The sequence below is a fragment of the Vidua chalybeata genome, chromosome 3 (genome assembly GCF_026979565.1).
Source record: "Vidua chalybeata isolate OUT-0048 chromosome 3, bVidCha1 merged haplotype, whole genome shotgun sequence".
In the NCBI taxonomy this organism is placed as follows: Eukaryota; Metazoa; Chordata; class Aves; order Passeriformes; family Viduidae; genus Vidua; species Vidua chalybeata.
This window is the reverse complement of record NC_071532.1, coordinates 79,293,208-79,320,354: the sequence shown is the minus strand read 5'-3', so window position 1 is coordinate 79,320,354 and position 27,147 is coordinate 79,293,208. Positions and strand designations below refer to the sequence as shown.

The window sequence follows — 27,147 nt, the reverse complement described above, 5'->3', positions numbered from 1 at the left end:
TGCATGCCCAAAACCTCTGTGATGCCAGACATAGCCCTAGCAAGACTCAAGGAGACGACTTCATGCAGCATGAAGAGCACAAAACACAGATCTCATTGTAGGGCTGAGGCTTCAAATTCGAAGACTTAAGCAGAAAAAAAATTAAAAGTTTAACTACTAGACTAAGCATTATCTGAAATGAAAATACTCATCTTTTATTTTCCCTCAGAGGAATCATTGTTAATGATTTCTTCCCCACCTCCAGACTAGAAATTTCCCTCCAACTGTTCAAGTAATTCAGTGATGACAGATATTCTACCTCAAAAGCAGACAGGATATTTTGTGACTGATCCTTGCACACTTAAACTATGTGAGTCTACAGGAGTTCAATTCACAGTAGGGTCACCACTTCACTTCCTTTGCCTCCCCTACATAATCCCAAGCAATAGAGAGTATTAATGTTGCTAAGAGTGGAAAGTCCAGGCTCATAATTCAACTACTGATTCTGCCTTTGCAGAACAGGAAAAGTCCAGAAGACAAATCTGTTTAAATAGATCAATGAGTCACATCAACGACTGAGACCCACCTGGTGTGTACAGAAACCTAAGCTGCTGTTACCAGAAGTATTCAAAAGTTCAGGTTTTGGTCGGTTGGTTGGTTGGTGTATTTTTTAAATTCCTGGCACATAATCTTTACGGGTTCTTTACCTTCTATTACAAAGACTTTGTTTATTTAAGATCCAAGAGATCCCTAGCTCAGAGTCACAAGCTTGGGTAAACCATAGTGCTTGCTTGCATATGAAATTGTCTATTGTATGGGCATAAAAGCTGCAAGTTGTCCTCAGTTTCAGGCCAGAGGAATGATTTTTCTGGGATGATACAGGAGACAAAAATTGTGTGATCTGTTTGCCAAGTTTGAACGAAAATGTATGTTGTCATGGCATTTTGTTGTCTGGGTTATGGAAGCTGGGTTTGAAGTTTTTTGCAGAACACCTCTGAAATGTGTTTACTTCTATAACTTCAGTAATACTACCCTTGAAGGAGGCAGTTATGCAGACAAAATATTATAATAGCAAAGCCATGCTATTGAATGACAGTAGCTCAAGATCACAGAGCTCCAAGAATTCTCCTTGATCTTGTGGTACAAACAGGCCAATGATCTTTTATTCTGTACTGCTGATTAATGCATTACAGAAGACAGTGGTTTGTAAAAGCCTAGAAGCAAATCACAAGTGGCTTACTCACTGTTTACCCCACTCCGAGATTTTACTGCTGGTGACAGCATTTGTCTTATTCACATAAGGACATGCATCAAATTTGTCAGCTTTCAGTCTTGGGCTGAAATGTCAGTATGTAGATTTCTGTGAAAGAGCGACGCTATAAATTGTGATTTCCATCAGTGCACTTTAGATAATGAAACCCCAGAGGAGTCCATCCACAGAAATGCTGGCAATGGAGACAACAAGACACTGCTATATGATGTCACAGCACTGCTTCTGCAACCACTCGGTCATTTCTGCCTCCTCTCCAAACTGCTGGAGGGTACAGCATCTCAGTCTGCAGCTCTGAATGTTTTAGGACATGAGTAATTATAGAGTGCAAAATAGAGAGGCATGATTAAAATTAAGTCTACTACTTTCAGAGCACAGAAAAGAATTAAACCATGCATGAAGATGTCGCTTGTCATCTGAGGCCAGAAAAAGGAGATTGGGGGTGGGGGAATAATTCTTGCAGAGCTGTTTCCTATTTAGTCACACCACAAAGATAAGGTATTCAAATTTCCTGGGTTTCTTTTCCCAGTATCACAGAGTCTCAGCTTAACCAGTAAACATCAGGATCTGGAATGAAGCACCAGCACAGCTAATTTTACCAAACTCAGCAGCAGAGTTTGCTGGCTAAGCTAAATTTTAAAATAAGAGCTGGAAAATTAATTTTACTTTAATGTGGTAAGGAAGAACAGATACAAGGAAAAAGAAATCATATGCAGGAAAAAAATCTAGAAACTATATTTTCAAAATATACGGATTCAGACATTTGCTGGGTGGACAAGAGACAATAAAGCTTAGTCTTCCAAGGAAGTCACAGATACATTTGCTAATACCAAATAGGTAACATTAAGGAGTAACAGATGAAGAACAACAGAACAGAAACCATATGAAGCAATCTTGCAAAGTTGATTCCATTTGGGGCACACACAGGTAGGGCAAACAAGGATTAAAAGTACCTTCCTGAAGAAGTTTCTGCTACTGCAGGCATCCAGTACACTGACAGCTAATCCCCAAACCCAGACACTGAGCTCAAATACAAATTACAAGCACAGTCAGAAATCTGAATCGTACCGCAATAGCAGCAAGTGCTTCTACCACAAATTTCACAGAAGAGAAGTCATTGGAGAATTAAGACCTATATAGGCTTTATTTGAATCAATTTGTTTACTGTGGGACTAAATCACAATTGTCAAATCACAATATGTGATTTCTCCTACTTCCTCTTTCCACATTTTCATAGTTGCTATTTTAAAGACTTCTCCAATTAAAGATACTTTTTAAAATTATAATTTTACTTCAATATACTTTTTCTAGTTACACTTTGAGATGGAAAATCAATGCAATAGAAGAAATAAATGGTTATCAATTCTCTGACACTGTAATTTAAATCTAAACAGTCTTTAATCTAAGCAGCCTTAAATCTAAAGCAGACTTTAAGCTCTTGGACAGGCCAATTTTTTCACCCAGACTTAAGACAATTGCAACTTAATCATACTCTAGGTTTACTTCTCTTCCGTAATTAACACCTCCATTAATAAAAAGACAAACCTGTCAAATAGAGGAAGAATGGTAGAGGGTTCACTGAGGCACACTGAAGTAATTTAAGAGACCTTGGCTCTTCTTCATGGCATTTTGGAGAGTCCACTAAAGGATGGGACTAGCTTTAGTGTTTGTTAAGCTCATAAGGGAACAGTAAGAACTTTTCAAAGGTTTCAGAATTTCAGACTCTTTCCATCTCATTAAAAACTAGTTCCTAGTTTGTTTTTTTTTTTTTTTTCATAATGAACAGACGAGAGAGATTATACAACACTTTGAAGAAACTCTTAGTCCTTTAACTTTCCAGATGGCATTCTGGATCTAGGCTGGGTTTTTTTCCTGTTTTGTTTTGGCCCTCCTGCCTCATCCCCTTCCCCCAAATCCTCTAATAAGCAGACCTGGGATTTCCCAGTTCATGATTAATTATTCACAATTTACATTGCAGTAAGCACAGAAACAGCAGCAGAGCACAAGACCTCTCTGTTCAGAGAAATATCAGTGCCAACTTAAGAGCAGCTGTCATTCCAGACTGAATTAACACACAAGCTGCCTCAGCATCTGAGCTGTGTCATACATTCAGTTCCTAAACTTTGCCAAATCTCTCCAGCAGTAATCCCCTTACAGACCTTCCTCACTACTACTCAAATGTTACAATAGTCTTCAGGAGGTTTTTTCCCTCACCTATAAGTATTTAAATAATGCCTTGAACCTATTGAAAAGGAAATGCAGGATTGTTCCAAATCCAAGCGAGTCAAGAACAGAAAGAAGCAGCTCAGAGTAAGAGTTTACAAGCCTCAACTAAGAAAGTTAAGTAGGCAAGTAAGAGTACAGTCCCTCCCCTGCCATACAGAACTGTATTAGGAAGCTACTGGAGCACTGTGCTCACCAATGCAAGAGCTGAACTTCCCCGTCTACAGAAACCTGACCACAAAGCAGTATCAGAAAGCAGAACAAAGTTACCAGTTTCTGCGTCTGCAATTGCTCAGAAGACCATCAGCTACTTTGAATGTTGTTGGCTTTGACTATCAGGCAATTACATGGAAAGAGTTTGGAATTAGTTTCTGAGGTTGTAATTTATTATTTATTCTTTTCACTTCCAGCTTGCCCTGTCTACACGAATGCACATCTTGATCTGGCTTGCAACAATGACCCCAACAGCAGTGCATGCTGTCTCCTCCTTCCTCCCCAAAAGTCTGCCTCAGGGCTTGCTGTATCTCACCTTGATGCCAGCAAGCCTACCTTTTATCAAAGTCCAGCATCTTTCAGATATTTCCTTGGAACTTCCATGCCTAGGCCAAATCAGCAAACCTAAACACAACCTTCCACTCAGCATGTGCTCTCCAGGTATTTTACACTCCCAGCAATGCAGCTGTAGCTCTTGAGGGTGCTACCTCCTCTCTCCAGCCTTATTTCCAATATCTCCTCTTTCCAAAATAAATCCCAGACTCTTGTGGGGACAAATACTTGCTGCAGATCCTGAAGTTTGAGAGGTCACGACAATCAGTCTTTGAACCACACAACAGCATCCCACACCAAGACAAGCTTTTATATACAATTTCTTCCTCTCTGCCTACTCACAGGCATATCGTGAGTATGTAAAGTACTAAGTGTTTTGCAGTGTTTTGTTTTGTATCATGAAGGATGTGCAGAGAGACAGGGTAAATGACTGAGTACTAGCAAATTTCTCTTGAAGTATCCTCCAATTTCTCAACCTGAAATTTTAATTAGCCTTAGAATAATCTTATTACATCACTACTCCTTTTTAAATACAACAGTGCACCACCTCCTATATTATCAGATACCTCTTTTGAAACAAAGTGAAAAATCTACTGCCCATACACACTGCTGGATTTTATTCTGACATACTTCCATATGGTTTGCACCCCTCCTTAACCAACATATCAAGGCAAGATATTTGGCTTTAAGTCATCTGCAAAAATCACCCTAGCTCTTTAGCAGGGTTACATCAGTTATGCTGCACTTAATTATTTATATGTATGGCTTTTCCTCCTGAGAGGTTCAGGTTCAGCTCTCTTGGAAACAGGAAACAAAAGGCAACCATCACTGGGTCTAAAAGGGTGCAACTACAGCAGCTGTCTCTCTAAGTATTAATAATGGGGGGAAAGTGTGATTACACTGTGTTAAAAAAAAAAAATTATCTTGCTTTAAGCAATTCCTTCAAGTTTCATGAATTATGAATATTTATTTACATAAAAGTTCCCAGAACTTAGAGCTCCACTGCCTCTGTGCACTGGGCAGAACAGTGTGCACTGCCTTTAATGTTTACATTGGAGTTCTCTCAAGGAGAGCAATAGAACTGACATACAGGCCAGCTGCAGAAGCTCAGACTCTTGTGAGGACAAATACTTAGAACACAACGCCAATACAAAGGACAAGTACTCCAGCACAAAGAAGTCTTAAGGAGCACTCATTGAGGTTTTAATTATAGTCTTTAAGACTGCAAATTAATTAGTGATTAATATATGTTATAGATATTAATATATTTGTTAATATAAAATATATATTTGTTTTATGAATAAAGTCTGAGACCTTGCTGACACCTGTGATGAAACCAGTCAGAAGAATAAAAGTTTCATTTTTAGTCTGGAATTACATACCTGGAATACCAGAAGATAGGCTACACAAAATATCTAGTACAAACATACTATGGAAAGCACCTTTTCAGCCTCACACATATGAAGCCGGAATTTCAAACAAAGGGGAAAGGCCTCATGGTCCAAGAATTCTGCCTGCTTTCTTCCCCACTACAGCTACTACAGCTTTTTAAAGCATCTTCACTATAGGAAAAGTATTCATTATCAAGCGTGGAATATTCTCCCTGTCCAAAGTCATAAGAAGCTGAGTCTTGAACCTCATTTGTACAGAATTCACTCACTTTGAATATCAAAGAATCTGTCTCAGGTTATAATGCAAATTCAGCAAAGTAAAGATGAGAAATCACAGCTTTAATGATCTTTTCCTCTCACCCACAGAACTCACTTACAACCTTCTTTCCACACAAATCCTGTTCCACAACTAGCTCAACAGAAACATGCTCAAATACAAGAATTAAGCATTTCTGCTTAAGTGGATATGAAACACCAAGTAATTCTGGAGCTAAATGTGCCACTTCTCTCTTTTATTGATTTACTGGAAGTAAGAGCTGAATCACAAATCATTATTGAAGTGCCTTTTTTGCATAGTTCTTAATGGTTTAAGATATGAAAAAATCCATTTGCATTTGGTGGACACCAACCAATGGTTATAAGATTAAAATATAACAGCAGTTGTCTCGAAGAAATGCTATTTCCCCATCCTATTGTAATATGGCTTCTTAAATGCCAGACTCTAGCGGAAGAAGAGACATGGGAAAAAACCCTGCTAACATTTTAAATAGGTTTTCACCAATAACTTTGCATGAAAAGGAACTTTTATCCTGCATGGCAAATCTCAGACCTCATTCTACAAGACATTTCCTTCAGCACTTCCAACCTGGAAGCTTTAACCAAAATACACATTAATTTAGAGACAAAACTGGAATCACCAGCCAATCTTCTGTCGAGCCTTCAAAGCATTTATTCCATTTCCTCTAAGGGAATTGTTCTCTCCATCCATGCAAGCATTAAAGTGACAGTTCTCTTGCATCTTGGCTCTTGCTGCAAACAACAAAGCAATTTTAAAGGCATTATAGAATTGCAACATTATTGCTTAGAAGGATAACAGTCAACAAAATCGACTTAAATTACTATTGTCAATTGCCTATTGACATTAGGCACATTCACAACCTGATACCAGGATTCCAGCCGTGGCCTGTGATTATCCTTTCAATGAAAGTGACCAACCCCTAACATTACCTGTTGGTTGTATCAATTCATAACTCCTATCACTTGGGAGCTCACTGGAATATCAGTAACAGGATCAACTGCAGCTTTTAGGCAGAGAGTACAGCTACACTAGAAACACAAGGATTTCACATTTGCCACAATAGCACTGGGCCATTTACTGTAATCTCTGCACTACAGCAATTTCTAATCCTTATCAGCCTTTACATGCTGGGCTGATCTTACACTCCAAACACATGTGGCAGAAAGTGGTAATCAGCTGAGGCCTGCTACCTGAGCTCTTTCAGTTGCCATGCTGCAGTCTGAGAAGAATTCTATCCCCAAATTATTGCCTTTCCTCAGAAAACCATCTGTTTTTTAATAAACTATCACTACACTATCAACTCTGCTCAGAACAGCAATTTGTAATCCACTAAAAAGCTGAACGAGACTGAAAATATATTGCAAGAAGCCTGATGTTCCAGCTCCAATACTTAGCTGTTACATTTTGGGAATACATGAATAAAACAAACAAAAAAAAATTGAGTGGGGATGAGACAACGTGCAAACAACTTCTGTGACATGGTAATTAGCTACAACAGCCTTTGTGCTGGAAAGAGATCAGTTGACTAGGCAACCTCAGAAGCTGACACATCTGATTCATTATCCAGACCATGGTCCATGCTTTTACTACTCCCTCAGCAAGATTATTCTGAGTCCAGTTTTTTCATCAGTGGACACCCCATAACGACACAACCCACATTTTTTTAACTAGAAATGAAATGCCCACAACCATGCAGGCAGCCCTGTTGAAAACATGTACATAGTTGCAGGAAAAAGAAACCAAGTGTAATGCAAAGCTCTGCACAAGTCAGTGCAACAGTATGACCTCCTGGAAGCACACTGAAGCAGCTCCAACCAAGCAGCAAGTACTTTGTAACATGGTTGCTACCATTTCAATCCATTATCTTGTATCTATGTACCTACCATAAAGCAGAAGAATTCATAAAACCAGGTGGCTGCCTTGTAGGTGATTGCTGTGCCTTAAAACAGTCTTTTTAACAAATATGTGATTCATATTAACAATGTGTTAAACTTTTTTGCCTAGGCTCAGTAAAGATGATGTTGCTAAGGTTAGTCTGTCTGTAAGAACATGTCTGTCTCTGATTTTTGGGAAAAGTAAAGCTTTACCCTCTCCTTGCTAAGAAAAACAAAAAAATCAAGGTAAAATATGAAACTGCACAATTCCTTTATGTCCATTCCCTTGTACTATATCAGTTAAACAATAATCCTTCCATTCTGCCACACAGGTGAGTTTAAATCTCAAAAATCTTGAAAACAGTGAAGTCTACTTCCAAGACTTGACTCTTCAACATGAGCTGGTAGCCTTTCAATTACTACTGATTTCTTGATGTTGCAAAAAACTCCAAAATGTTACATTCAATGGAACATCCACCTGAGAGATAGAAGATGCAGTAAGGACTACTAACATTAAAAAAAAACCTGACAGTACTAATTTGCTATTAACAGTTTAAAGTCACCAATGCCTCTGGATGATGCATTTGCCACTGGCAGTAGAATCCTTCTACGAAGCTACTGATGAGCGAGGAACTTGGAATCCATCACACAGCCTCACATCCAGGCAGCAAAGCTTTGTGCAGAATCAGATCTCCAGACTGGAACACCCAGAAGTGTCAATTTAACTCTTAAGCATGATATGGAGCATGATATTGGAAAGGTAGTTTCTCATAATACTGTCTAAGCAATTTCCAGCTTTCTGATGAACAAGAAGCAGCTCTTTAAACTCACCTGTTACAAACATAGCAAACATTGCCTGTTAACACTCTTGCCATTCACCACCAACAAAGCAATCTGAAGTTTAAATCAACTTCTCAAAACCAGAAAAACTCTAATGTAGAGTCTTTCATAGTCATTTTATAGAACGAAAGATCAGATCAAAAAGTTGCAGATAAGGTTCACATATGAAAATACCATTGTTTCACTTGCCAGCAACAAAACATCACTCCTAATAAAATGCACATATTTTCAAAACACTGACACACTAAATATGGTGAGTGGCTTCTGGCTTGCTGTCCTTTAGCAGAATGTACATTCTCCTATAAATACATTTAAATGAAGCTATAAAACTTAGGTTGGGAGTTACAAATACAATAAACATACTCTGGATTCCAGAGCCACGCAACAGGATCCAAACCCAAGTCTCCATTTGAAAAGGCTGGATTTGAAAACTCCAGGGGTGCTAAAGGACTGATGCAATGATAAGTTAAAGTTTTTATCTATATTTGACCTTTATATATATAATGAGAAACAGCAGCCTTCAGAGGGAGGAAACAGGCCAGCTGGTTTGCCCCTTTCATACAAGCCCTACCCTCCCTGAAGCGAGAAGTGAAAGGATGAGTCCTGTGAAAAGCAGTCTGCACTCCCACTGAAGTGCATCTAGGTCAGCTCTTCAATTCTGTTAAAGACGTGCCCCTCCCAGCCCCGTCCTGCACTGTGGCAGGATCACCCATCACCGCCCTACTCTGAGGACCTTCCCCTACACTTGTAAACTTGCATACATTTCAACAATGTGGGCGACAAGTCAGCATGTTTTATTCATGCTTCAAGCAGTCATGTCTTTCTCTCACTTCTGTGGAGGACCATTTTAGAACGTTCTGTAAAGTATCAGAGTGATTTAAGATATATAACAAAACGATGCCAGAGGCACCAGGAGCCTGCCAGGCTCTGCAGGCTAACCCCTGACCATCTGCTATGGAAGCACCCGCTGCCATCATGTCACCTGCTCTCGTGCAAAGCCAAAAGTCACTTTGAAGTGATGCACTGTACTGTCAGCAGTCAAGCCACAGCCTTGTATCACTTCTTAGGACAGAAAAGTTTAAGACACTTTCTTGAAAAGACGTGTCCTTTGGTCCTTTAAGTGCAATGGTAGAACAATCTTAGCTCAACTGGACACCAAACTCTCCAATCTACTTTTATCAGTGTTTTGCATCTCAGCCATAGCCTAGTCTCCTAAACACTTAAGAACAATGAGCAAAGAATGCTATTTTCTTTTTTATTCCTTTTTTGAGGCAGTACAGCAATCTTGTCAAAGCATATGGCTCAACTGTTTTGTCAGAACTCTGTAGCCCAATTGCAACACAGGAGTTCCTGCCAATTGGCTTTTTACCTGTGGTAATTTCTCGCACATTGGCCTACGACCAAAAGGAGTTGATTGCCACAAGTCAGACCCAAGCTGCAGACACGTCCTGTCAGCAACCTGCAATTCTCAGTATACGTGAGAGACAGGGTTTGGTGGTCTTCAAGCATGATCATGTCTATCTACTCACAAAATCCCCTCTACACATTTGGGTTTTATCAATAGCTAGAAAAAACCAGACTCTAGAAAAGGCAACTGGCTGACATGCTGCCTCTGCTCAGATGGCCAGAGTAAAAATTACATAAAGACACAACATTAGCATAACATCAGGGCCTTTTAGCATCCAATCCCTGTCATTAAACTAAGTCAAGATACAGATATAATCTACAACAAAGCATGAGATCACATTATCCCAGGCAGAAAAGAGAAACAGAAAGGTATTTAGGCTTGGCTGGTCCAGAAGTCAGCGGTAATATTGAGCACTGTCATTTCCCATGCCTACAACCAAGCCTTGATGCCCAGTGAATGCCCCATTTGCCAGAAAATACTGTTCTAGTACTCTACCTACATTAATTTCAAGGCTGATGTCCAACAGCACTTGTGATGCTAGTGCAGATGGATAGTATACTATATTCCCTCTCTTAGTGAATTACAACTCTCAACTGCTTTAGTAAATAAGCTTCACAACCTAAAGAGAAGACTTTATGAGCACAAGCAAAACATGTTTTGTATTGATTTTGAGTATTTTGAGCCAGTTCTGAAGTAAACATGATCAAAATAGCAAGATTAAAAGCATTGAAAACTGTTTTAAGGGTCCAGCATATGGTTTGCAAGGTTCCAGAAAAAGCAGACCTTACCATACTCTGCAAAGTGACAAGCTAGCCTCTGCCAAGTATTCCAGTTGTCTTCCAGCAATTGCCAACATCTGGTTTATTCAGCTTAACTTAAGCCACCACCTCTCATCCAAGCAAAATTTTGGACAGAAGGAAAATCAAGCAGCTGTGCTGAATCTGCTGGGGCAGGATACTCTAATATCAGTTCACCAGTGAGGCTTCACACTGCAATCTTGCTGATACTGCTGACTCAGAGAAACAGAAGTACTGCTGCAAAGCCTGCGCTACGGATCACTGCCTGCAAGGCTACTGGGCAGACTTCTTCTATCTTCTCATTTAGTCTGAGATCAGGGTTCAGTCCTGTGCCAATGACCCATCCTTTTCTTTGTATCTCCTGCAATGAGATCTAGACCCAGATTTCCTGGCTTGCTTTAGTCCTTGCTTTTTTGTTTTCATGGTATTTGAAACCCCTCTCTCCAAACCAGCCAGAACAATATTCCTAATCTGCATGTCATGTGTTGAAGCCTGGAGATGCAATGTTTATCACTCATTGGTAAGGCTCCTGTATTTACCCAAGGCACACAACAGAACTTGTGCTTTTTCACCCTTACCAGCATCCCAAACTGTGCTCCAAAAAGGAACAGGGCAGGGTAACTTAAGGATACTGCTTGGACTCACCTTTAGGCTATGGTAAGGCTAAGGTAGGGGATCTAATGTCATCACTCCACTCCCAATTTTTCCCCATCCTCAGAAATACTGGAGCCAGCTCCTTCAGCAATACTGTATGTCCACAGCTGACTGAGGAAGGTCTATCCCTTTGTTTTCTTCAGTGGCAGGGAGTGAATTCGATGTACATGGCAAGGATTTGGTAGCACTGGGAAAAGATGCAGCTGTGACTTTTGAGAACAGGGGTCCCTTCCAGAGGTTGAGAGCATATCTGCTCCAGCACCATGGAGTGCATCCTGTACCTCCTGCTACACCTTTAACCTGGTGTTCTCTCTGCCATTTCATTTTCTCACTTCTTCTGTCTGTCCAGTATTTTCTGCTTTTTCTTATGTTTGTTTGCCTTGAGGTGCCAGAAGCTTGGTGGATGGGCTGAGCTGTGTGTTGCATGGAGGTGGTTGTGTCTGGCACAGAGCATAACCTGGTCCCTTCTCACAGAGGCCAGCCATGCAGCCAACAGCTTGTCATGGACACCCAGCACTGGGGGAAGGTAAGCAGGGCAGGAAGAGCAAAGTAGTCTCAAGAATCTTGAGCAGCAGCAGAAAAATGCTAAAAGCAGTGTGCCTCTACTACACTACCATTTCTTTAAAAGTCAGAGCTATGAGAGCAGGAAATTCTCTTTGGCTACCAATTTCTCAGTCCAGCAAGAAGCAGAGAAAATGAGTAGCCTTCAAAATGCTTTACGCCCTTCAAAGTTATGCTGTCATTCTACTTTTAAGCACTTCAGAGGATCCTTCACATGGCAGAGACACAGAAGCATGGACTGACCACGCCTACAGAGCATTTTCTTGGACATTCTTCACAAAATTCCCCACTAGTGTGACAGGCTCATGTAAAGCATGCACAGAAGATAAAGGGTTTAAGAGTGAGGCTGGGAAATCAGACATAGATGAAATCAAAACACAGAAAATCAATCAAACCTGCAGATTTTTGTTGTTGTCATTTAGATGTTCAATTGCTGCCAAGATCTAAGGGAACAACATTATGAGACTATTATGAAACATACTCAACTACTAAATAGGAGTGATTAAAACCATTCTCTGGTCCCTGCCATCCTGACCATCTCATAAAAAGCTACTCCATTATCAAGGTCTACAATGCAAGTCAGTACAACAGAAAGACCTGACCTGTCCCAGAATTTATCATCCATGACCTTGACAAAGCACGTGTAACAGAAGGATCTTACTTACTCTTGAAAAAGACTAAGAATACCTGCCCTCAGAACTAGTCAATCTTTATCAAGTTACACTGCTTACATGAAAAAAAGTTTAATATTACAGTGCCTATTCATTTTCCTGTTCCCTCATCTTCCCTCTTCCTTTCCTTAGGCATTGCACCATGAGACAACTTACACACACAACAGTTGAAATGCAGAGGATCAAGTGATCCTGCCCATATTTCAACATTTGGATTTTAACATGAATTCAAACTTCTACTCTGATTCAAACATATTTTGAAGAATTGACCAAGTCTTAGCTTGATTAGAAGGGCAGCCTTCTCTTGGTATTACACATACCTTAAGAACAGTATGGGGCTGGGGGGAATTGAAAGTTAATGCCACTTAAATACTCAAGAACAACTAATCTGAAAAGCATTTCTATTACCTCCCCTTACCCATGACAGACATTTATTTCTACTCCTATTCAAAGATCTGCATGCCTACAAACTGTGTCCTCAATACCCTTTTGGGAAAGGATATGTTAGAAGCCCACAGAAACAGCCATTCAACACAAAAACTGATGATGGGTCCTTACACAAAATAAATGTGCTAATCTAATAAAGAATTAAAGAAAACAACGGCTTGCTTGGATATTTTTCTTTTCAGGTGTGAGAGCAATTCATTGGAGCAACAGAGGAGCTCACACTACAAAATCCACACCAGCTATGACAACAAAAACTGAGACACAGTATTCCAACTGATCTTCAGCAGTAACTTTTAAACAAAGTCAGTTCTCTGACTCACAGAAACCGTGACAAATTACTGCAATACAAGAAACAGTGAGACATAAAAGCAGTTTCATTAGTAAAGTGTGAAGGATTAAGCCCACTGTGTACAGGGACTCTGTTCTTGGCAATTTTCTTGAAGATACACCCACAGCTGTAGAGACCAAGCGTCACCTGGACTGCAGAGCAATGCAGTACATCTGCACTACTCCCACTAGGAGAGGGCCACAAGTGCCAACAGTCTTGGAACACTCCCCAGATCACTTCAACAGCAAACAACTTCTGAAATATGCACATCCTAGTTAACCTTGTCCTTTAACCCACTGAGTCAACAGACACTGAAATCTAGGGACTCAAGGTAGTCCACTGACCCTCAACTTTTCCCAAAAATCAGAGACAGACATATTCCCCAGGAGTAAGACAGAGGCTTCTAAGACTAACCTTAGCAACATCATCTTTACTGAGCCTAGGCAAAAAAGTTTAACACATTGCTTTTGGTCAGCAGACACTTCTATTAACAGACTAACAGAGTCTCTGCTTGCCAGGTCCATGCAAATATGCAAAATTAGACTTGGGATGAAAATAAGTTACAGCGTGTCATCTGTAAGAAGATCTGTAATCTGTAAATAAGTTACACAGGTCATCTCCACAGCAACAGAAAATCAAATCCTGATATTCCTCTGCTTTGTTTTGACTTTTCACAAACATGTCCCAGCTCTTGATCAGGCTTCTGAGAAGGTCCTCTACCTTATGAAAATTATTTTGAAGAAGTAAGGAGACACATGTGGTCTTTTCAGAATACACACTGCAGAACTTCCTCCTGCTGCAAAGCAATTCACTCAGCAAAATAAGTCAAGGAAAATCCCAGCCATTTCTATCATTTTCACAAACAGGAACTTGTTACAACCACCTGCAGATGCAACAACCTCACTAGTTTCCAATTCACTTCCCTAAATGAAAGCTTCAAGGTCTCTTTCTGAGTGAGATCCTATAAAAAGAGCTGAGTTGAGATCTGCCTACTTTTCCCTCATCTATCATGTGTTTTCATATTTGAAAGTCATGTTATTTCCCTTCTCCAAAAGCATCTCCCTGTTGATACCATCAGAGTCATTCCCATTTGAGGCTGGAAGCAGCCTTTTACTTGGCCCACACAATTAAACCCTTGGTGAAGCCTTAACAAATCTTTCAAAACAACTCTAAGAATCAAGCTCCTATGCTGTGCACAAGTATTGCCTTCTCACTCGAATTATCAGCTTATATATCCTAAATGTAGCCCATATGCCTCATTCACCCACTGCAATGGCCCTTCCCACTGCATCAAAATAAAGTTGCTAACTCCCCACTTCTTCACAGGAATAATAATTTAGCTAACAAACATTGGTTAGCTGAGGGTAGGAATCCATATAATTGTGGTGATTTTTAGACAACTCCTGGATGACAACAGTTTTGTAAGTCGAAAATGGTCAGAGCTCAACTGTCCCAAACCGTCAGAGCATCCCAGATTTACATTCTTTTTCCCACGACAGGGATTGAGAAGCTCATTTAATGCCATCTGGTACTACTTCCAGCAGTTGTTGAACATTCACTAATAAGAGATCCAGAGTTCAAGAAAATGGTAAATCCTGTTAACAAGCATAAGATGGTAACTGAATGATACTTTAGTACTCATTCACATGACCAGCCTGTCCAGCATTGAGAGCCCATGCCAAAAGACAGCAGCATCTCTATTAGAGTCAGGATTTGAAAGCTATAGCAAGTATAGAAAATGACACAAAAGTAAACACTTAGCAGCTCAGCTTTTCTACCTGAAGACATTAATTCTGTTCTTTTCTCCCTTACTTATACACCACCTTTTACCTTGTCACCTATGATCTCCCTATAACCCTCTGGAATTATTATCTTCTACAGAAAACATATGAGAACAGGCATCATTGTATCCTATCCTTACAGGACTACTTAACACATGTTAAATAGTTGATCTCTCAATTTAATTTATAAAGCCCAGTTGCTAAGTAGGGCAGTAGAAGAGAGGTTGTGTGACTTGACACCTGGCCACTAAGACACTAAATAAAATTATAGAGTTCCCTAAGGACACAGAACCCCAACATCAATACCAGAATTACAGCTCTTCATAAGGTGTCACTCCAACCATCACTCTCTGGAGCCTGAATTTTTAATCATCTAAATCCTTCATTACCTTGACATAAAACTTATTCTATGGCACTGGAAAGTTTTACCTTTCATTTGTCACATCTTCAAATGCTACTTTTCCAACTTGAAATGCACCCAGCCAACGAAACTCTGAACTGTTATTTACAGCTTGTAAAATAGAAAAAGAAAAAAAGCAGGCATATATCTTCCCAGGAAATTATAACTTCTTTTCCTCTTTTATGTGTGACATGCAGGTAGATAAGAAATTCTGTGGAATTCTACTGGCTTCTGTCTCCCAGAACACCCACTTTCTTGAATAGTACTATCAGCACCAATATCCAAATACAAATCCTTTACAGTCCTTACTGTAACACTGGTAGAGTACTTCTACCTCACTTTAATCCTGCCTATTCCAGACAGTACTTTTATTTATAAATGTATATACACACAGAAACACAGAGACACGTAGACACAGGATGCTTTCAAATACATAAGCTATGTTTTTTTTGAGCTAAAACTTCTAGTAACAGATATGGTCTGTATAGGACAATCCAGACACAGCCTAAAAAGTGTTTAAAAAGATTAAAAAGTGTTGATGGCTACCGAACAACAAGATAGAAGAGACATCAATAACTAAAATTATTTTTTAAGTATACAAGAAAACATGACAGAATACATGATATCAAGACCAATTATCTACTTAAATAACAGTTTAGACTCCAGTGAGTCTTCAATCAATGCTGCTTACATCAGCATTTCTTGGACACATATGCAAGAGTATCTAGATATACTGAAAGACCAGCCTACTGTTTGTCACTTGGAGGGTAAGCTACAAAGTCATTAGAAGTGAAATCTGGAATTATTTTCCAGAAGTAATGCTACCTCCTTTTAGCAAATACTGCATCATTAGAACTGTACTTACAAACACCTGCACCAGCATTACTTAGTAATGGCCAGCAGCCAAGAGACTGCTTGGTATAAAACCTGCTGATCTTTACTTGAATGTACTTCTTACCATGTCCAAAAAAAACATGGGAAATCCACTTAGTTTTACATATTAACACCTGCTGTTGATCTGCCAAGTTCAATGCTGGACAGAGATACTACTGGTAAACAAGGCCAATTAACATCACACCACCAAATTCTTTCACCATTCTGCTGCTTGGTGTCTCCAAGCAGGGGCTGACAGTTGAAATGAAATTGTCAGGATGAAACACGACTAGCTCATTGTTTTCCAATAAATGTTTTGCCTCAACCTTGTTTCATGCCTTAACTAGCTAATGTCAGTCCAGAATACATCTAAAATCTGAGATAAAGCCAACAGCCATCTTCAATAAAACATTGACACAAACTACTGGACAGCTCACAAAGTTGCTGTCCAATATTTGGGACCTCAGCAAACAGCCTGTAAACTCTCCAAAGGTTGCCCCAAGCTACAGCACGGCGTTATCCCAGCGCTTTGCCATTTAAGCACGCCATCATCCAAACCTCTTCAGAAGTGGAGATGGCCCCACTCTGGCTGGTGCTTGGCCAGCTCTGGGAAGATCATTTGTGTATATCTCACCCTAGCTTAATCCTGACCAAAGTCGGCAGTGACAAGCTTGTGTCCATTTTGCCCTGTGCCCCTTCTTCCCAAGCCCCTGCTCCATAAGGCGCTCTTTCCACTGTCTTCCCGGATAAAAGGCAAGAGGTCATGAGGGAAAAAATGGCCGAAAGAGCAGTATTATGCAATAAGAGAAGAAATGCAATAATAACTCATCCTCTCCTGGAGATTTCCCATCACCCTCATGCTTTGCAAGCTGGATTAGAGCAAGCGTGACAGCCAGCCGGCTTTCAAAGGCCCACTGAAGTGCCCTGCGGGCAGGCTCCTCAGCCCCGGGCCTTCGCTGGGGAAACAAAAAGGGATGCTCACAGTCCAGGTGCTTTTTCTTGGGCCCCATCACTTCATGCGTGGTGGCTTTGCAGACGGCTCTGGCCACGGCCGATCCCGTAACGCTGTACTGAGCAGCTGCGATGCGATCTGTCAGCGTCTGACCCGACATCTTCGAACGGCGTGCGGGCTGCTGCCTGCTCTGCAGGGGCGAAAGACACGGGAGGGGAGGGCGAGATGCCGGGTCTGTGGCCGGGGGGAGGCACGGCAGGGACGCGCACAGGCAGGGGCGCACGCACACGGGCACTGACACAGCCCCGCCACACGCACAATGGTCCCTGGGGCAGCCCGGCCCCTCCCGAGGCGCAGCCCCCCCGCCCCGTTGTGTAAGCCTCTGCCTCGCTAGAAGCCGCCCGGGGCAGGAAGAAGGGTATTTTAGGCGTTGCGAGGAACAGATGAAGGGGAAATAATGACGGCAGCTGAAGGAGGCTGCACACAAATACGGTGCGAGCCCGCGGGATGGGGGGGGAGGCAGCCCTCCCGCACCTGCCTTGGCAGCGCCCGACCCGCGGAGGAGCCTCCGCCGCGCCCCGGCCCCGCTGCAGCGCCCGCGCCGCCGCCTCCCCGGCGGGAGATTATGGCACCGTTGCGCCATGTTCTGCCCTCCCGGTGCCTCCCCCACCGCCACCCCCGGCCCCGATAGGGACCCCCCCCCTCCCCCGCGCCGGGAAGCGGGGCGCCGCTGGATGCGGCGGCGGCGGCGCCCAGCGCCATGCAGCATCCCGGCGCGGGGGGACAGCGGGATGGACCGAGCGCCAGCGGCCGACCTGTCAGCGCGTCCTTCCCTCCCGTCCTCCTGCCGCCGCTCCGGGGAGGGCACCGCCGGCCCCCGCCGCGACCGCTGCCCGGCCCGGCCCGCTGGCGAGGCGCCCCGCGGCGCAGCAGCCCCCCCCGTCCCCCCGGCCCCGGTAGCCCCGCCAGGTGCCGGGCGGGCTGCCCCCTCCCGCCGCCGCCGCCGGGGATGCGCTGGGCGTCCACGCCCGGGAGCCGACGCTGCTATTTCCAGCCGGCGGCTTAATCCTCCCGCAGCCTAATCCCCGCGCTACTGCCGCAGCAGCGCCGCCCCCTACCCCGGTGCAGAGGGCGGGACGGAGCGGAGCCGAGCGGCGCTGCCGCTGCCGCCGCAGATCGGTGGCCCGGCGCAGTCAGGTGACCCCGTTCCCCCACCCGCATCCCGCTTCCCGGAGGTGGCGGCGGGCACGGCCGGAGCTGCTCCCACGCGGGGGCTGTCCCGGTGGGGATCCGCGACTCGGGGGAGCCGAAGCCACTGATGCGTCCCCGGTCTGCATCATGGTCCTGTCGTGAACGCTTAAAATAGCGCCTTGAGGGATCCCAAAACCTCACATAGACTAGATTTCTCCAGAATGTTGTTATGGTGTTATTGTTACCAAAAACATCTGAAATATGTCCCCAGAAGGGTTTTCTCTCTGTTATCTAAGGTACCCTACGGGTCTTGGTTACAACCCAACCACACTCGGGAGGATATATTGCTACAATTTTATTGTGTAATTGAAGCCTACCGGAGTGATCCGTGGAGTATTGGGAAATGTGGCGTACATATATTACCATAAATTGGCTGAACTTAGTTTTGGAGTAAAGTGATTTAAGTGGGTGGGGTCTAAACGAAATGGCACTGGTAGCAATTACTTCGAGCTGCTGGTAGAACGAATTTCAGAAGACGATGTCAGCGCATGTAATTAATTAGCTGGAGAAAACACTATGTACAGTCAGTATTGAAGAGTTGTGCACACTGAGTGATAATTGGGTTGTGTTGCATACAAAGACACACGGCACCATTTTCATTTGTTATAACAGGAGCAGAACACTGATAAGGGATTGTGGTCTGTGACAGTATGAAACAGCAGATTTTTTACTACTTCTTTCTTTCTTTTTTTTTTTTTTTTTACCCAACAACACAGATGTTTTAAAATCCTAGGTAGCCTGAAAGCTTGAGAATGCTGTTAAAATAATGCTCGAAAGTTCAAGGTGGCTTTTCTGTGGGAAATCTCTTCCAATACAGCTGTAAAATGGTGCCTTGGACCACTGAAAACAGGTGTCCAGATTTGCACATTTCTGATATTGGTTAAATCTTCTTCTTTTTTGCAGAGCAGATAGAGATATTTGGATTTCAAGATTAAAAGGTTTTCTTAAATACAGTGTTTGACTATGGAGAGGAATTCAATTTCAAAAAAAGATGTAAAGTGTATACCACTGTTAGCAATCAGCATTAGGAATCTGCAAACTTCGAATATTTCCGTAAGAAAGACTCTCATATTCCAGTAGTGAGAATGTGTCCGTGCTTCTCAGTTCTGTTCCATATTGAGTAGCAAATAAATAAACCATGGAATTGCACAGAAAGATAATACTCTGCTCTTTAGCATTACTATAGTCCACTGTTTAAGTATGGACAAATTTTAGCAATACTTAGAAATTGTTTCTGTTACCACAGAAATGTTAACTTCAATGAGTAGGAATTTGTCATTAATGACATGATTTATGGCAGCTAAAAGCATGTCTTAGCAGAGGCACACAAACAATTTTTCCTCTGTACTTCACAATCAGTTATTGGGGTCATACTCCCAATTGATTTCAGAGGAAAGAAACAGTTGGGATCTAATGATACTTCGTGTTCCATTACTGGTGTTAAGAGTGACTCTGAACTTTTCATGGTAATACTGACAGTAGTTTAGAACAGCTTGACTTTAAAAGAGAAACTTCCTTTTAAACTGGTATATTACAGAAGAAAAACACAAATTGTTTTGGAATTACATGACTCCACACAGCAGAAATTTAGAGTTGTTTTATTTTCTGCAAGCAGGATAGTTTTCAACTTTATGCTAGTCTAAGTATTTAATTAGTGATGCAACTTTTATTAACATCTAGGTACATCTTCCATGTGAAGGTCTGTATACTTTCTGAACTAGTCCATGTTGTTATTAACAGTTACTGTCACTGAGATTCTTATCTGTGTCACCAAAAATTGTGTTTGTTAATACTCAACTAATTTTATATCTTCATATTGTCAAAATATTGAAGCAAAAGATAAGTCAGATAATCTGTACTATTGCCTTAAATTTATGCAGTTTCTTAATGAAAACCTAAGATGCTTTAAGAAGGTAAGTCAAGAAGACATTAGTACTCTTTAAATTCAGAGTGAAGGGATGTGATCTACTGAAGCTGTATTGCTTTTGGATTTAAAACCAAACACCACTCCCCCAAAAATCACCCGACCCCACAAAACAGGAGTTTGTACTGAAAGCCACCCAGGAAATGGGAACCATCTTGAATAAGGATATACCATGGAGAGAGCTGCCCAGGACTAAATAGGTGGGGAGTTGGGGTTGCCATTTCACAGTGTAGTTTTAGATGAAGTCCCAAAAAGTTGCCTGGTGTGCTGGCTCTGTGAAAGCCTGGTTCACAGCATGACTGGTGGAGGTCTAGATGAGGGCCATATAAGCAGCTGGAAAGAGTTCTTGCTGTTAAAAATAACACAGAATCAATGATGTCTTTCTTGACTCTTTGTAACTGTGCTTTCAACTTAACAATGAAAGCCTTAAAGAAGAGGAGATATATTAATAGCCATTAACTGAATAGCCATTTTGAAGCAGAAAGATAATTCTTAACTGAATTTGAAGTGAGAAAAATAGAGTTGGTCTGTATTAACCTCACATTCAAGAATATGTGGAGAGAAGGAGGCCTGTGTAAGGGCTGAATCATCACACCTCACACCTGAATTCTGCCCCAGAGATGACCATCTCCTGGGTGACGTAAGGCATGTAGACTCTATTTTCGTGCACTAAAGTGCACTGAAAATTTGGGAGTTTCTCACCATAATTCTGCTTTTTTTCCATTTTTTCTCCCAGTTTCTCCTGTCAAGTCTTCCAGTTCTTCAGCCAGCTTCAATGCCCTTTCCTCCTGTCTTCACAGGCCAGGCAGAGATTTAGACCCCAGCCTGTCTGTGCCTGAGCCTGCATCAGGCCCAGCACTGTTGTTCTGCTTCTCCTTCTTACTCTTAGGGCCAGTGGTACAAACAGAGCTCCTGGAGAGGCTGGCTGTGACCATAGTGATAGCAGCAGTCCTGAACAGATCTGTTTAGCTCTGGGGAGGGGGAAAAAAAAAAACTTTTCAAAGGAGAAGCATCCTCCTGACTTTGTATCAGGTTGATGGAGCCAGATAGTTTGCATTAGGCTTTCTCTACAATGCAACAGAAGTTGCAAAACAACAGTAGGTTGTTTGTAATCATGCAATACTCATGAGTTTCTGGGATTGTGCTGTCAAATATAACCTCATTGCTTGGTCTTGTGTAGGTTCTGTCCTGTTTGTTCAGCCTCTGTACTCACCATTCTTAATGGCATTTGTTTCAGTAGTTCCTTTGGTTGCTGTGATATAAAGCAGCAATGAGAAATTAAAGCAGTTTGTCAATTTTCCAGTCAGAATGATGGTCTGAGAAGGATGCAGCCTGAATGTGTTTGTACATCCCAGGCAGAAGATTCATCTCATTTTGGAGAACTACTTGAGCTACTGAATCTAAGAGAACAGCCATACACAGTGGTAAAGGTACAGGCTTGGTGGCATGAGTATATACTCTACATCCCATAGGAAAAGCCTTTTTTGTGTCTTTGAAGAACTTTGAAAATGAAAAAGTTAATTTAGATAAGAGAGAGAATTAATAGAAGAGAAAAGTTACACAAAGCATAGCCAATGAGCTCTTTTACTGCTCGTTAAGCCATGCCAGAGTGAGGTCATGTTCTGAAGAATATGGAGTGTCTGCATGTTACAGAGTTGATGGTTACAGAAAGATGGTAATTGGCATGTTCTGTACAGATGATAAAGGTGTGCTCCTTCCCCTTACCCAGCATGCTGGTTCCTACAAGGATCACCTTAAAATCTGTATTGTCTTAGAGACCTCTGTTGACTGATGCATTAATGAACCCCATCACCCACATCACAAGGATAGCTTTTGCTGCTGGAGTAGTTTTTTGGGTTATGTCTGGCAATAACACTGAGGTTAATAGACCAGAAAGGGGACAGATGGACATATGTATCAGAAATGGAGCAAAAGTCATTGTGAAAGTGTGCAATTGTGAAAGTCAGTACCTGTGAAATTCCTCACTATTTAGTATTGATTTTGGCCACTAATTTTGTAATCCTGATAGAACTTCCAATGCAAAAGTCTGGAGGTATGAAGTGTATTGCACTTCCACATAACAGATTAAGACTAGGCTTAAATTTGTCTCTCTTTTTAATTTTTTTTTTTTTTTTTTTACCTTTTCTTTTACACAGAGCACTAATCTTTTACAGATTTATTTTTAAAAGTCTGTGTACCAAAAGCTACCCAACTTCCTGCTTCTATAGTTAATATGTATTCTAATATAGTCAATGTGGGAAAAGCAGCTTTCTTTTGATATTAGACAGAGGGGAGAATTAATTTAAGAAAGTTGCAAGTCAGCTTCAATACAAACGTTTTGTGTTCCATTGAAGCTGTTGCTATTGGAAATGGCAACATTTATCAAAAAATTAGATAAGGTTATACTGAGCTTCGCAGACATCATAAAACAGATTTGCAGGAGTATAGATAAACAGATAATTGAGTGCTAACTGACGTTTAAAATTTGTTACTCATTGACTAATTGACAGTCATGTCTTTGAATACAAAGTAATTCTAAAGGCATTGATCCCAGCTGCATCATTTCTTCCAAGAGGGCAGGATGCTGCCTGAAATAAAAATCAAATTTCATGTACCACAGAAATTTTGATCTATGGAAAGACAACAGGCTTTTAAGAGACCTTGGCTTTTTGGACATTCAATTTTCCTTTTCAAGAAAAATCAACTTTTTTTGGTAAAGATGTATTATTTTGGTATTCATATTTTGGTATTCATTATTTTGGTATTCGTCCATGGCAGCATTTTGCTGTAAATTGTGAATTGTTGTATTAATAATAGTAATAATTGTACACCTGTCACAATTGTATTTTAATACAATACAATAATTGTATCTTGGTTATGACCATCATGTATAGAACCAAGGATGCTTCACTGACTTCTGTCTGCTCTGCCAGGGGAAGCATTAAATGCTGTATCTTACATTGAGCACAACTGGTACAAACTAGGCCTGAGAAGCAGCTAGCAATGGTTTTCAAGGGAGAAAGCCTCACTATATTCTTCCAAAAAAGAAAAGGATTTCAAGAGAAGGGAATGCCATTTCTTTGCTCTGCTAAATCAATAAAGGCTGCCATCCTGAAGCCTAAGCCTGCTCTCTCACCTGCTTCTCTGGCTCTTGGCAAAGCCCCAGTTTCTGCAAAAGCAGGGCTGTTTTAAACAGTAACTGCTAACATGCTGAATACTCCTTTGCAAATAATGTGCATTTAGAACTTTTTTTTTTTTTTTTTTTTTTTTTTTTTTTTTTTTTTTTTTTAAATTGTACAAGTTGTCCAGTATCTGCCAGAGCTGCTGGACAAAGAGTGTTAGGCAAAAGCTATTAAGATAGTGGGCTTTCAGCCAGGTCCAGGAAGGGTGACCCACCTTCTCTTCAAGAGCTCTACCAGGTGATGTGACTGTTTACTTGAGCTTTTTGACATCCTAGAAGCAGGTTTTAACCAGAAAAGAACTTGGTGTGTCTTAGAATGAAGCTGACCTGCAAGAAGGAGGCTGTAGGGATTCAATAACAGTTTTCCAGATGGTCCATGGAAGTGTGGTACCATCTGAACTTCAGGACTGAGCTTTCAAGCATGTACTGCCTGCCCTGTCTGCTGCTGCTCTAGGCTCAAAAATTCTCAGCTGTATAGTCAAGTGACAGTCAAAGTCTTCTAGGAAATTTCTGAGGTTATAATTTCAGTGACAGATTTGTTCAGCAGAAGTTCAATAGATGCCAGATATATGTCAAATAGGAGTACAACTTTCAACCCTGAGGGTAAAATAAATTTTAAGCAAAAAAAGATAAGGATGTATTTAATAGGGAAGGGAGATTATGAATTGTGATGCCTTATGACCAAGTATGACCTCTGTTCACTTGAAAAAAAGCTGATTTATGCAATTAGAGATATGAACGTAGGCAAAGACTTACATATGCAAATATGTATATAATAGTAATGTTTCTAGCAATACTTAATTCCTAATATTTTAATAATTTTGGTATTTTCAGTGCACATCATAATTTTACTAAGGGTTGTGAGCCTAAAACTCAGTCTGCTAATGTAAGATCAAATTCTTCAGCTATTATGCTTTTGAAGTGGTAGTGTGACTGGTACAGCTTAGTGAGTTCTCACTTCCTACTCTTCCAGGCTTGAAGTTGCTCTTTAACTGAATCTGTACACCCACAGGAGGACATTTTTGATTGTACTGGCCTCCAGTGGCAACCTAAGAACCATTTTGTTTATGAGATGTAGTCAATCAACTCCTTTACGCCTTCTTCTTGACTTTATGACTCTCACATTTAATTGGGCTTGCTTGCACAATACTGACTGTGTCACAACCATGTAAAAGACTAAGCCCTTCTGATTTTGGATTGCTTGAAAAACTAGGATCATTAACAATGCTTTAATGCAGTCAAGTGCATTAAAGCATTGTTATATATCTAGAAGCAAATCCTATAAGATTAGTTGCTGGAAAGCTTTTTCTCTGAAAAAGGATTAGGGGTCATTGCAGGCAAACAACATATTTGAACTTTCAGTGTGATACTATGTGGAAAGACCTTGTCAGGCTTAAGACTTTGTAATCAGATACTCCCAACAGGATTGGGGTGTCATTTCCATTTCTATATATGACTAGAATGACACTGGCACTACAAGACTGCTTAAATTCCTATTTTCATGTCCTCTTTATGGAATTTTGAGAAAATGCATTAGAGTTTTAGAAGGATCTTTCCGTCCTCCTTATAGAGAAGTCCATGCATACCCTCATGATACATGTATACCATGACTGTAGGCTGCTTTCCCTAAAGGGAAAGAATTCTTCTCTGAATTGGCTAAATTTTTTGATAAAGTGGAAGCAGAATAGGACAAATAATCTTTGTCAGGAGCACCTGTAAGAGGTGTTTTATTTTTGACATTCTTTTTCTGCCCAGATGTAGATGTTGCTACTAGTCCTGTGAAGAGAGAGCTTCATTCTTTTGCACAGAGTGGTTGGTCAAACTAGAGCCAAGCCAAAAGATTTTCCACTGGCTCTCACAGGGTTGGGACTGTACTCAGGGTTTTTGCAATTTCCAAACACAGACAACTGTAACGAACCGTGTTAAATGTTAAGTTCCCCTGCCCATTCTTTAGCTCACTGTGCATTCTGATCATGACCACCTAATTGGAAAAAACATATTCCAGCACAGGAAGAAAATTGGCCACTCCTATGGCCACACCCCTGGCAAGTAAGTATTTGGCATAGGTTATGCCAGTACAACCCTGATGCTCATAGCTGCTCTTCCTTCAGCACTTCTATCTAGAGCACATAATGAGACACTTCTTTCTTACCCACGGGGTATTCCTCATTTCTTTCCATGTGTCTTCTTCTTGTGAGATGATTTTCTAGTTTCATCAAAATCGCTTATACTTGAAGAGAGATCCAGAAAAGCCATCCTCAACTTCTTGAAAATTTGGGCTATAAAGAAATAGTGTCATAGATGAGGAGATGAGCTCATTTTATTCTTAAGACCGTGATAGGAATGTTTCTTCACACACTACACAGTGAGGTTATCACAAGAAAGCCTAATTTCTACAGGAGGTGCAGCACCTGACCTTAGTGAACTAAATTACTACTTAAAGAATATGCATCAAAGTTGATTTCTTCTTGAGTTTAGTGTAATTGGGTAAACACATTGTGGAAAAATACTAATTACCATAAGATGTGCTTAAGCATCATCCTTAACAAAGCCAAACTGCGTTTATCCTGCTGCTGTAGAATACTCAGTGTAGGAGGAAAAAAAAATTACCTGTTAATTGCTTTGAGTACAGAAAAAAAGGACAAATATTTCCTGATGCCACATCTAGTTAATCCTATGTGAAGAATAAGCACAACATTATTGATATTTTTCAATCTTTATTTAGCTATCTAATGAGACAGTTTTCTAGAAGTGGAGTGCCAGCACTCTCCTTGAAAGTGATGGTACTCTGAGTATCTTGAAGCTCTAGAAAGTGGTGTTTTTTTAAGATCCAAAGATTGACAGGAACAAGTTATTAACCCTACCTCAGATTAGAAATTACATGTGTGAGAGCTAATACTGTGCTAAATTTGGGGTGACTTAGAGGACTCAAGGCTATTATTAGGAAAACGCAATGCTCTTTTAGCATGCACACTTGTATATGCAGCCTGCATGGTTTGATCAAGAAATGCTGCTTCTAGTGTGTAGAATGGTGAAAATGATCTCCAGGGAGTGTGATAAAGGAAGTGATAATCTAGTACTCTCAGAGTGGAGCCACATACAAGGAACAATAGCAGAGCTTGCAAGAGCAGGAGGTTAAAGATAGCTACAAATTTTTGTGCTTGAAAGAGAGGAACAGCCTCTAGAAGCAAGCATGGATTGAGATCAATATGTAGACAGACACTGCCTAATGGGTCATGTCTACTGGGCTCCTTATTTATATCCCTGTGTATGCAATCAAGTGCCTATCTGGAAATTTCAGTCTAAAATAATAACTGATCCACATCTAGCAGGAGCCTCATTTCTACGTGTTGTTAATAGAAAAATTATAGCTGTTACTGAATAATATTCACTGTTGACACTTTTCCATCACAATGTAATTTGCTTTAGCCTTCATTTCTTTGGTGTCTTGAATTCAAAGAGCTCCAAGTACTTCACAAATGCTAATTTAACCTCCCA

At 41.0% G+C, this 27,147-nt stretch overlaps 1 protein-coding gene across 1 annotated transcript in view; it reads right to left on the bottom strand.

Annotated features, from left to right (window-relative positions):
- Positions 1 to 18,158, bottom strand: part of SNAP91 (synaptosome associated protein 91) — a 63,322-nt gene extending 45,164 nt beyond the window's left edge. The window contains exons 1-2 of the mRNA XM_053938515.1: positions 18,109 to 18,158; positions 17,324 to 17,483 (exon numbers count right to left, since the gene is read on the bottom strand). Of these exons, the coding sequence (XP_053794490.1) occupies positions 17,324 to 17,453 (130 nt within the window). The 5' untranslated portion in view covers positions 17,454 to 17,483; positions 18,109 to 18,158. The remainder of the gene's footprint in view (positions 1 to 17,323; positions 17,484 to 18,108) is intronic.
- Positions 18,159 to 27,147: the final 8,989 nt, after the last annotated feature.